The 12054-nt window shown below is 38.5% G+C and overlaps 1 protein-coding gene across 1 annotated transcript; it reads right to left on the reverse strand.

The window, feature by feature from the left end:
* Positions 1–2149: 2149 nt before the first annotated feature.
* LOC119233328 (adenylate kinase 9-like) lies at positions 2150–9597 on the reverse strand (the record flags this gene model as incomplete). The annotated part of the gene is made up of 6 exons (XM_037495570.2): positions 9353–9597; positions 7396–7542; positions 7069–7289; positions 4002–4198; positions 2471–2640; positions 2150–2248 (listed from the first exon to the last, which is right to left on the reverse strand). Coding segments are annotated over exons 1-6 (935 nt in total), but the record flags the coding sequence as incomplete, so codon positions are not given.
* Positions 9598–12054: the final 2457 nt, after the last annotated feature.

Genomic DNA, 12054 nt, shown 5'->3' on the forward strand with positions numbered 1-12054 from the left:
CTACTGAAATACACTGCTGAGGGAGCAGCAGGCAAGACAGGAGAGGTCTGCTGCATCATGTGAGTTAGCTCCCTGGCCTGGAAACGTGCTGCAATAGCTTCATAGTGCTGTGACGTAACCCTTTGTACCACCAGGGAGGCCCAGAGAGAGACCCTTACTCCCCAATTTCTCTCTTTTCTGTCTCTCTGGCATCATGTTTTTTAACTGAATCTTTCCCAGGCATTTAAATATGCTCATACCTCCCCCACTGGAAAAAAAATGAAAGACCACTTCATTCCTTCAATCCTATATCACTTCCAGCAACTAACGTCTCTTCTATTTTTACAGTTAAACTTCCTTAAACAGTGCGTGTCTCTAGTGATGACAAACTACTACACAAACTACTACAGAGATGATTTGATCCACATATTTAAAATTTTTTTGTATCAGTCAAAAGTGGCTTAAAAGTCAGGATAGGGCCCTCCCTGGTGGCACAGGGAAAATTAAGGACAGTGCTATCAAGCTATCACCAGCCCCTGCAGCACAAGTTCAATCCCCGGCGAGGGAGCTACCCACATGGCACAGCAGACCTCTCCTGTCTAACCTGCTGCTCCCCTCAGCAGTGTATTTCAGTCAGTCTGCCTGTTCTGTTCCCCACTCTGTCTCTGGTGAATCCTCTCAACCCTGCACCTCTGGCCTGTACCCCAATTCTTGAACACATAAATAAATAAATCTTAAAAAAAAAAAGCCAGGATAACTTCTTGTGAACAACAGGATTGTCTGGTTGTGACTGCCTCACTGCTGCTCCTTCATCTGGGGCAAGGGTGATCCAGTTTACAGTAGTTTACCTTTGTTTCATATCCAGTAGTTTCCCTCAAGCATTTCATTCCCTTTGTCACAAAGGACCTGTGCAACCTCTGGGCTAATTATGGCAAGGTCTTACATTCACCTCATATCTACACCTCTGCACTCTGTAATTGCTTCCATCACCTCACTCTACTGAAACAAACCATTCTTGCCACAATCACCAATGAGCTGAGCTAAATCTGACATTCTTTTCAAATCTTGTCTTGCTTGACCTCTAAGCAGCATGTAAGCCTGTTGGTCAGGCCCTCCTAGACTCTCTCCTTCTCCCCTCTTTACTCTTTTTTCACTTAAGTGGAATTCTTCTTTTTCACTCTCCTGTGTAAGCTCTCCTGTCATTTTTGTGTTGGTCTTTCCCAGGACTGGTCCTCAGCCTGTAGCTTTACCCACACCGCTCTTCATGTGTGATCTCAAACATGCTATCTCATTTGAACAGGATTCTTGTAGCTGGTGTTCCTGCCTCCAGCCCATCATCAACACTCTAGCAATGGTCTCTCCTGAAGAAAATTTGATTATAACATCCAAAAGCAGTCAGTGTCTTCATACTGCTTTTCGGATCAAGTTGAAATGTTATGGTGACTGTAACTGACGATCCATATGCTCACCATATCTACTTCTTTTGGCCCTTTCTATCTCCACAGCATATTAGAGCCAGTGGAATTTCTTACAGTCCTGTGATACCTTGGTCTGGGTTCCCTTTTAAGGCCCTCTTTCCCTTCATGTAGTTAATTCCTAATTCTCCTTTAGATCTTCTCTAACAGGAAATTCAGACTGTTGACCCCTCTCTCAGAACTCTGGGCATTTTCCCACCCTAAAGCCCTCACATCCTGTTGTTATTAGGTTCCAAAGGTCTGTCTTAACCTGAAGTTATAGACTCATCATCAGATGAGTATGTATGTATATATGTGTATGTATGCATATTTGTGTGTGTGTGTGTATGTGTGTATACACATATCTATTTCCCAGTGTGGCAGATTGAACAAAAAAAATTCAGTAAATATTTATGACAGTGGGGTTTCCCTGTTGGTGCAGGCAGTTGATCGCCGCGCAGTGAAGCTGTCCACAGCCTCTGCAGCGCGGGTTCAATTCCTGCTGGCCAGAGAGAATCCCACAGGGCGCAGCAGACCTCTCCTGTCTCGCCCGCTGCTCCCCTCAGCGGTGTATTTCGTCAGTCTGCCTGTTCTGTTCCCCGCTCTGTCTCTGGTGAATCCTCTCACCCTCCTTCACATCTGGCCTGTACCCCAGTTCTTGTATATATAAATAAAAAAATCTTTAAAAAAATATTTATGACAGTGAAAGGTCTCACCTCAAAAATTTCTCGAGTTTTTCTCTACTTTCACAAATATATATATGATCACGATATTCTAAAGCATAGTTAATGTTACCAGGTACTAGGGCTTCATATCTGAAATACAAAAAAAAAATTCTATTGTATAATTCATATGTAGGACTATTAAATAAAATGCCAACAATGTTCTATTTTTCTACCTATGCAAATTAAGGAATAAATAGAACATTTTCCAATTAAATATTAGTGACCTTTTAACTAAAAGGTTAGAGATCTTCTATGAACCACTTATTCTGAGTAGGGATTCCACCTTGTACTTCCCCCAGGGCAAGGACTTGCCTTTGTTTTCCATCCTGGTAGGTCACAGGACAGTAGCCCTGGAGCTCAGCACACTTAGGGAATCGACTCTTCAACTCTGACAGTGTCAGCTTTTTGGGCATCATGTTGGCAGATGGGAGTGGATGAGGAGCTAATGGAGGCACATATAATTCTGGGTTCTCCAAAAATTTCTAAAAAAAGGATTTAAAAAAAGGATCATATAAGGATTACAGCAGCAAAATCATTTAAAAAAAGGAAGACTATGTCAATCAAAAATCTACTGAGGCTCTCCTGCTACACTCCCCATTTCCAGTATCAAGGTTGGCCTTTTGATGCATCTGAGAGCTGCAATTCTCACTACAGTAACTGCTCCCCTGGTTGGCAGTTCATTTATTCAAAAGTGATCACATCTAAGGTCTCTCTCCTAATCTCAGTCACTCATCCATTCATACAAAAATATTTGTTGAGCTCCTACTACATGCCAGGCGCTGGAGAGTGTACCATCACCTGCCTGCCTGTTTTCCTGTCCAATAGGGTCATTAACTAGTTGGGTGCCCTTTGCAGATGAGTTAACATCTCCAGCTTCAGTTATCACTCTGTAAAATGGAAAGGACAGATGATTTCTGTCACTTCCAGTTTTAAAATTCTGTGATTACCATTTAAATTAGCAGGAAGAAATAAAAGTCTCCTTAATAATGTCATCAAAAACTTCTGTTTATTCAGAGGAAAATAAAATGTTCAGAGGCATCTGATTAGTTTCAACAACCTCTTTATATTATCAAATTATGGACATTATAATATCAGAATAAATCTGTATTCTGTTCCATTTAACAGGACTGTATAAGGTTTACAGGGATTGTAGATAGAACATTTTTAAAATCACAGGGAGACACAAGTCATTTTTTGCTTCATTTCTACTAATTTTGACTTCAACTTCCTTTTTCAGCACCTTTGGACACCCATCTGTGGGCTGAGCCCCAATGCTCATCATCCCCTCTACTGGTGGAGCTCATTGTTGGGTCTTCCTATCTGTTGAACTAGCCCAAGTCAAGGACCTATCACTGACCCTGAATTTCTCTTTTGTGCCAAAATATGTCCTGGGGGGCCTCCCTGGTTGTGCAAGGGTTAAATGTCAGCACTATGAAGCTATCGGCAGCCATTGCAGCATGAGTTCAATCCCCAGCCATGGAGCTAAACCACATGGTGCATCAGACCTCCCCTCAGCAGTGTGTTTCAGTCAATCCACCTGTTCTGTTCCCCACTCTGTCTCTGATGAATCCTCTCACCCCCTACACCTCTGGCCTGTACCTCAGTTCTTGTATACATAAATAAATCTTTAAAAACAAAACAAAACAAAAAAATATGTCCTGGGAGGCAGCATCAGGACTGACTTCTGAATTGCTTCATTGGTTCCAGAGTCACATGCTCCAATAATGGGGCTGCTGACCCAAAGTTCCTGGGTATTCCTATCTGTGTCCACCCCTTCTTTAATGAATCAAGAGACAGGCATTTTCTTCTTCTAGCTAACCATTTTGACTTAGGAACAACTTACGTTCAGTTTTTCTTGAGAACTCATTTTATAATAGTGCCCTCTGAACTCAGCTGCAAATTCCAAGGACTCAGTTTCCGAGCAATCAATTAATTCATATGATTCTGCCAGGCTGACAGGGCAGAACTGTCCAAATTCGCCCAGGCGAGAAGCAAGCTCTTCAGGTGTGATACATAACTTGTCAATGTGGGCAGCTTTTCCTGTAATCAACATATTAGCTATTATATGTCTTCATTCTTTTTAACAAGGATGTTAAAAATTAAAATAACTGAAATTACAAATGCATACATATTGTAGGTTCCAAACAATGGAGTAAAGAGTTTCTCTGACATCTTTCCATACTAATTTGTATGACTTACCTAATTATTTCTAATTGACATGTAGTATTCTAGTGTATAATGATACTTACAGCCACCCAAGAGAAGGGAAGAAACATTTCCCCCCTAGGTGTGCCCTAGAGATTTAACAAGAGAGTAACATAATTTTTTCAATGGACTGGTTCAAGGATTTTCTCCCAATATTCCAAAGTAATATGGTATAGGGAATAAAGTTACTTTTTAAATACATTTAGCTATAAGAAGTAAATTTTGACACTAATCAATATGTTTTACTAATGGTCCCTTTCACCAGTGACAAGTTTTGCCTTTTTGTTGTTCTTATTATTATGTCTAACAAGGTCTTAGATTAATTATGAAATTATGAAGCAGAAAGTTATTGTTTGGTTTGTTTTGGGACAATGTAAATTTACTAAATTTCTCCTGAGGATAGAAATGATCTCATGTGAGGTGTATTGTTACAGATCTATAATCCCTTACCTGAGACTCTAGGGACTAGATTTTTTGGCTAATTCAAAATATTTTAGATTTTAGAATTATATCACACTCTCATAGAGTTTATGGCATCTATGACATTAAATTTGTCATCTATGACATAAATTTATCTAATGAAAGAGGATGATTCTTCCTTATTCACCAAGGTGTGTAAAGATGATAAATAGTCTAGTGTCTGCTCATTACAAATTTTGCCCTCCCCCAAATGACTTAAGAATAAACTTTTAGAGGTTTTCAGTAACACAAGTCAGAAGATGGACCTGGGCCTCCCTGGTGGTGCAAGGTGTTAAGCATCTCACTATGAAGCAATCCACAGCCTCTGCAGCATGAGTTCAATCCCAGGCAGGCCAAGGAGCAACCCACATGGCTCAGCAGACTTCTCCTGACTCGCCCACTGCTCCCCTCAGCAGTGTATTTCAGTCAGTCTGCCTGTTCTGCTCCCCACTCTGTCTCTGGTGAATCCTCTCACCCCCTGCATCTCTGGCCTGTACCCCAGGTCTTGTATGTATAAATAAATAAATCTTTTTTAAAAAAAGAAGATGAACCTTCCTCAATGACTGGGCATCAAGGTGGTACATTCCTCTGATACTAAATACCATACCCATCTCCCAAAAAGGCTGGGTCTAGACCTGAAAAGAGGATGGCTAAAGCCAAACTTGAAGAAGGTTCCACCATGCAATCCCACCACAGTTATGTTTTTAAATAGGGAGTGGGGAGGAAGAAGGAGCACACACAAAATAAAGCCATCTTTATTAACTGGCATTCCTTCAAGCAATTGTAATAAGTCAGACATTTAAAAAGCACTGGTTTCTTGGCTGTTGCCCTCCATTCACCTCTTGAAATAAAGAATCATCAGTGTGGAATTAGCACCATTTCTAAAGGGTCTTTAGGATTTAATTTGGTAGAGCACAGGGTATTCCAAATGGTAAAATCAAAGACTCGAGAGAATCAACCCAGGACTACAAATCCCATTGTTACTTCAGGGTCCCCCAAGGAAGGCCTCTATCCTTGAATACAGACTACATCATTAAGTTCCAGTCTTCTCTGAAAAGTTCAGATCCTGGGTAAGATCTCCTGAATATCTTTGCATTCTACTTCCAGAATCAAGAGCAGGTTTCCTAAGGTAGCATTTAAGACAAAATGTCTGGGAACTTTACCAAATGTTGCCACACAAAATTCTTGTCACTTTACATCTTCAATTACCCTACTAATCTGAGAATAAGGCAGATCATGCCTCTGTTACTGTAGCATGTAGATCACTGGGGATCACCAGGTGAATGGATCTAGCCTGGCTCCAGCAGTCTCTTACATGCCCATCTGGCGGTGGTCACTCCCTGAGTAATCTTCCCCCCAGGTGTGGGCTGGCCAAGTAGCCTCCGTCTAAGGGACAGAACATAGCAAAAGTGATTGGATGTCACTTTCAAGACTAGGTTACTGTTACGGGTTGAGCTGTGTCTCCTCAAAGGATATGCTGAAGTTCTAATCCCCCAGCACATGAGGATATGACCTTAGTTGGAAATAGAGTCTAACAGACAAAAAGACAAACAAAGACATAATGTAATTGAAGATTTTCTTCAACATGTTGCTTCCTCATGCCTTAATATATTTTCTTCATGGTTTCCAAAGGTAAATAAAGTCATTAAATAGAAAACTGTCTGACACCCGCAGGTAAATTCTTTGGAGTTCTCACTCTTTTTAGAGAAAACAGATGAAGATAACTTTCCTTCTATTTTACATATTTTTGGAGAAAAAAATTTTATTTTTGGAGAAAAATAAAAAATTATCAGAATATGTAATACATAATCCAACATTTCCTTTCATGGATCCCAAATATAGATGGAGACACTTTATGTTTAAGTTAAAAAATTTTAAATAAATTCAATATTTATAAAGCATAATGAGTGTGTCACTCCACAGGCCACTGCCCTCAGATCTACAATTTTTGAAACAAGCTTCTTACCTGGCATTCCAAACACTATAAACTGTCCTAGTGGGAGACCATGTGTAATCTAAAAACTAAGCTCACACAGGCATTCAATAAATGATAGGTTGAGGAGCAACAGTCATTTATTAGAACAAATATACATGCCACTATAATTGGATAGTAGTATATACTTAAATACTGATTAAAATTGTGGGAACAAATGTTTAAATTGAATGATTTATGAAAACATGAATCAGGCATGAATAAACTTTAAATTGATATTTTATTCCATCCCAACAGTTCAATGTTTTCTTACCTGCTTTTATTCTTTCCAGATATTTCTGTATATAACTATTCACCATATGAATTTTCTTAATGACTTCATTCCATACCCACCATTTGCTGTGGAATCCATCAATCACATACCAGTTCTGATGCTGTTTTTCATAATATTGCTTAATTTCATCAACATTTTTGTTGTAGCTTGAGTTCCTGACAGCTATAATCTGTGCACTGTTGTGTAATGGGTAAGGCAAACTGGAGAGAAAAAGAGAAGGGATGGAAAACAGCTCTTAGAACATACTGTTTTCACTAGATGACTAAAATTCACTTCTTTTACTACTGTTTTCATCACATACATTACCTTGGTCCCTTGTTTTTTTCCAGGAGCAGTCTTTTGAAAATCTCTTTGGAAGGCACATCCAACTCAAAGATGATCATTGGGATGATGGACCTGGCTTCCAAGATACTCACTTGAGAGTAAGTTACAGGGTATCCATCAATGACAGCACTAACAAGGAGAAAAGTGAAAATAAAAGCTCCAAATTTCTTTTCTCTCAAAGCTTCCCTCTTGTCTTTCAGAATCAGTAATTTTTTTAGCAGTAGCCCCAAGCTAATCAGCAACTTGATTTCTGTTCTTTGTGATTCACCCTCTACTTAGAGATATTTTAAACCTCAGTCAGTCCAAGGGCGAGAAGAAGGGCAGCATATATATGAACACAGCTCTGAATTTGTACATTTAGCATCCCAAGGCAGGTCTTGGCAGAATTCAAGAGAGAACGCACATCATACCTTGAACACTATATTAGTATTCAATTGGTGCTGTTATTCTAAGCATGACAGCAGTGGAGAGTTTAGGCTTTAGAAGCAGACAGACTTATATTTGAAACTCAGTTTGACTTGATGTCTTTCTGAATTTCAGTTTTCAGGGGAAATTACGTTTAACATTTAGAGTTGCCTTAAAGATTGTAGATCAGGTATGTAAAGCAACTATAGTAGGACCTGGCACAATCAATAGTATTTTAGTAAGAGATTAAGCAAATATGGAAAAAACCGTGCTCTAAACTTGTTCTAAACTTTCACAGTAAAGTTCTATGAGGAGGCTGGGAGTCTCAAAAGGGAGATATAGAGTTATGAGAAGACTCCCAAGAGTCTTCATCATTTCATCAGGACCAGCATGCCTCTGGGCAGAAAGGATGGTGAATTGTGAGGGTGTCACTGTCAAACTGAGAGAAGTAAAAGCCATCTACAAATTCTGGGATGAGTGGCCCCAAAGTCAGGAAGCTCACTCTGCGATGGGAGCAAGGTGGGCACATTGGCTGCTGGTTGGGCTAAGTCACAGGATACCCTACCTCAATGCTTTCCAGCCAAGTCTCCAGGTACTAGCTTTAAGTGCCATGGCTGAGAGGGTTATAAATTAAGACAGCCAGAGAATGTATGGGGTGCCACTGTTGTTGTTTTAATTGGAGAGTAGTTTAACATCTCCATCTTGTGAAGTAAGGGTCACTTGAGTGGCCCTCAAGCTTAGAGAAATTCAGGGTGAGTGGAGAGTTCCAGTCTGGAACTAAAACCTTTGTGACTCAGTCAAGGTTGCCTTAATTGAGATTGCTCTTCTGCAAAGCTGAACACCAGGAAGGAAGTAACTCAATTTGCTTAAATCCCAGACACTCTGGAATCTGCTCCCCTATAACTGAAGTTAGGAGAATTGTCCAGAGATTTGATTAAGGACCTGTGGCAGGGAAGGGCAGGGTAAATTACACCTATGAGTAAATTAGGGGGATTCTAGGTCAGTGACTTGGACTCCAGAGCAGGACATTAGGTTTCACTCATTTTTATGACTTTGTGTGACCAGTGGTTGTACTGGGGTGGGGGATGAGTTGGGGAATGCTTGAGTAGAGTGTAAACTAAAGAAATAATTCAAACATGAGTGCTCCTGTCCAAATTTGACATTAAGGGAGAGGCACTGCTGCCTCTGGGAACAGTGCCAGCAGAGAGCTGGCTCAGTGAGCAGCCATAACTATTGGGCCAGTTCATTTGGTCCAATTATCACTTCTGGGCTGCAGAAGTCACACCAGCTTCCTTTTGGGCTATGTACATAAGCCTGGTGATTTTTAGACAACTCAGGGGTTGCTGGCTCTTTTGGCTTGTTGAGCGCTCAAGTCAAGTTTTAGTTGACAGAAAATTAAAATATGTGGTCACATAGATGCTCTAGTTTGAGAAGCAGGTCACACCTTTTACAAGAGCTTTCGAGCTTTAAAGTATTTTAAATGCCAGTGAGTAATTTCTTGAAAGATTTACCTCCTCTACCCCGGAGCACTTACCCTGCAGTATTGCATATATTTTCCATCAGAGATATTTCTAGGGCTTGAATAGCTAGTTCATCAGGTACTGTCATTCCTTTATAAAGATGCCACTTTAACATAATTGCCAGTTCTGTATCTGGTTGGTTGTTTAATATATAACGCAAAGCGCCTCCTACTGACAAATGCTTTAAGCCACAATGACTTGCCAGTTTTTGGGCAACTGAAAAACATTAAAACTTATTCCATTTCATAAATTCATCAGTTAATCTTAGGTTTATATTCTAATTAATAACATCTAATTTTCACATTCCTCAAAGAAATTTTGAAAGTTAAAATCAGTATATTTTACTGAATTAATAATGTCAAAGGTCAATCATTATTAGTATTTCAGGTATGTGGCTGATGGATCTAATTAATAAACCAACTTAATGGGTTTTTAAAAAATAATTAAAACAATATTTAAGTGTTCTCATCCTTCTAGAAAAGCAGCAATATTTTTGAGAGCTTTACAAGGTATCTTATCTGTGCTAATAATGAGTATACTACTATTGGGTATTAAGTCCAAAATACCAATCTAGCAGTCCTGTGTCCCCAGATGGTAGGTAGTCTTTGCTCCTGTCTATCCATCTACTGACCCCATACCCAAGGTACCAATGAGTCCTCTAAGAAATAATTTTTAAAAACGATAATGGCATACCTGATACCTTAACAATAATTTATATCTTATGAGGCAATTTTTCTTTTGTGACCTTATTTGATATTTTCAACTGTTCCATCAGATGTGTAGAATTGGGGTTGAAATTCCAATTTTATAGGTGAGAGATATGAAGTCTACTGAAATGGAATGATTTGTCCAAGGTCATATTGGTAGTGTCATTGGTTGAAAGTGGACTTGCTTGGACCTCTGCTTTTCCTGAATTTGACTATAGGCAGTGGCTTCCAGTTAATAGTAAATGTGTGTGCTCTCTGTTGTGGCTGAGATACCCTGTTGAGCACTTTGTGGCGACTAAAGTAGGTAGAGGACACCAAAAGAGCCCATCTCATCCCATCAGAAATGCAGATTAACTGGCCACTGTTAAGATTACCCAAGGAAAGCCCCTGGAGTGTCACAGAGTTCTTAATCTCAGTTTTGCCACAGATGTCAGTTGGAATCAGAAAAAAAATTTAAAGTTTTTAAAATAATTAAGCTTTTACAATTTGACATTTTGTTTAAGAAATAAACTCTATTTCAACAAAGAAATGAGAAATCACATTATTTTGTCTAATTTTCACCTTTTGTTCAGGTTGTGGGATACTATTTTGAATGTCAATGTTCTTTCTTTGGGAAATACTATTTTTGTCAACATTTAGAATATGACTTTTAATAACTCTTTTGTCATATAAAGAAGTTTAAATAGGCAAAACAATCTTTAGATCTGACAAGCTGGAACACAAAGCTCCCTTTATTATTCCCGGTAATACATTAATCTTAGACCTCATTTCTTTCCTCTCTTCTCCATTCAGTCATTAAGTTCTATAGCCTTCCTTTGAAATAGCTCTTGTATCTCCTTTCTGCTATTCTCATTGCTACCAATCACTGTTCATGTTATTAACGTATCATCTTGAAATAATATAATCTGCCGATTATTGGACTATTTGTCTTTAGAAAAAAGCCACAGTCCAAAGTTATACAAACTTCAAACATTACAGGAATATAGTTTACCAAATGCCTTCTTAAGCAAAGATTAATATAATGGAGTTTCACTATCTAAATTATTAATACAGTCAATTATATTTACAAAATCTGTTAATATAATTTTATGCCAATATAATCTTTGCATACTGTTACTTGATAATAGTAATTTTTTTGTATTATCTTTGTTAGGTTTTGATATGATGGCTATGCTAATTTAAAATGAATTTACTTTCTTTATATCTTTTTGATTACATGAATTATATTCCTTAATAAAAAAGAAATTGGAAATAAATTGGGAAACATAATTTTTTATCCCCTTCTCTGGAAAAGCTTACAAAAACACAAGAATTACCTCTTGAGTTTTTAACTTCTTGAAAGCGTGATATAATTTTCCTCAAAAATCATTTGATTCTGACAGATAACTTATAAGGGAAAACCAATCTGGTTAACTTCAGACTTCTCCGAAGAAACATTGTGGGCAAGAAGAGAATGGAGTAACATATTCAGCAAACTTCAAGACAGCAAATGCCAACCAAGAATACTTTACCCTGCAAAGCTCTCCTTCCTCTATGAAGAAAAAATATGGACCTTCTCAGGCAAACAGAAACTCCAGAAATTCATTACAACTAAACCCCCACTCCAACAAATTCTACAAGATGTCCTAAAGCCAAAACCAACAGAGGAATGAACAAGAAGAACAGAATAAAGCAAGGAATAAAATCACAAAAAAGACAAACAAAATGGCAAAAACAGATGCCAACATATCAACTCTAAATGTAAATGGATTAAACTGATCAATAAAAAGACACAGAGTAGCAGGCTGGATTAAAAAACAAAATCCAACCTTCTGCTGTCTCCAGGAAACACATTTAACAACAAAAGATAAACTCAGACTGAAAGTAAAAGGTTGGAAAACAATCCTACAAGCAAATGGACCAAAAGAGAAGGCAGGAACTGCCATACTTCTATCAGATGAAATAGACTTCAAATTAAAAAAGGTAAAAAGAGACATAGATGGACACTACATTATGATCAAGGGGACAAT

This window comes from Talpa occidentalis, unplaced genomic scaffold (genome assembly GCF_014898055.3).
Source record: "Talpa occidentalis isolate TD23 unplaced genomic scaffold, MPIMG_talOcc4v2.1 talOcc4.779, whole genome shotgun sequence".
NCBI classification, from domain to species: Eukaryota; Metazoa; Chordata; class Mammalia; order Eulipotyphla; family Talpidae; genus Talpa; species Talpa occidentalis.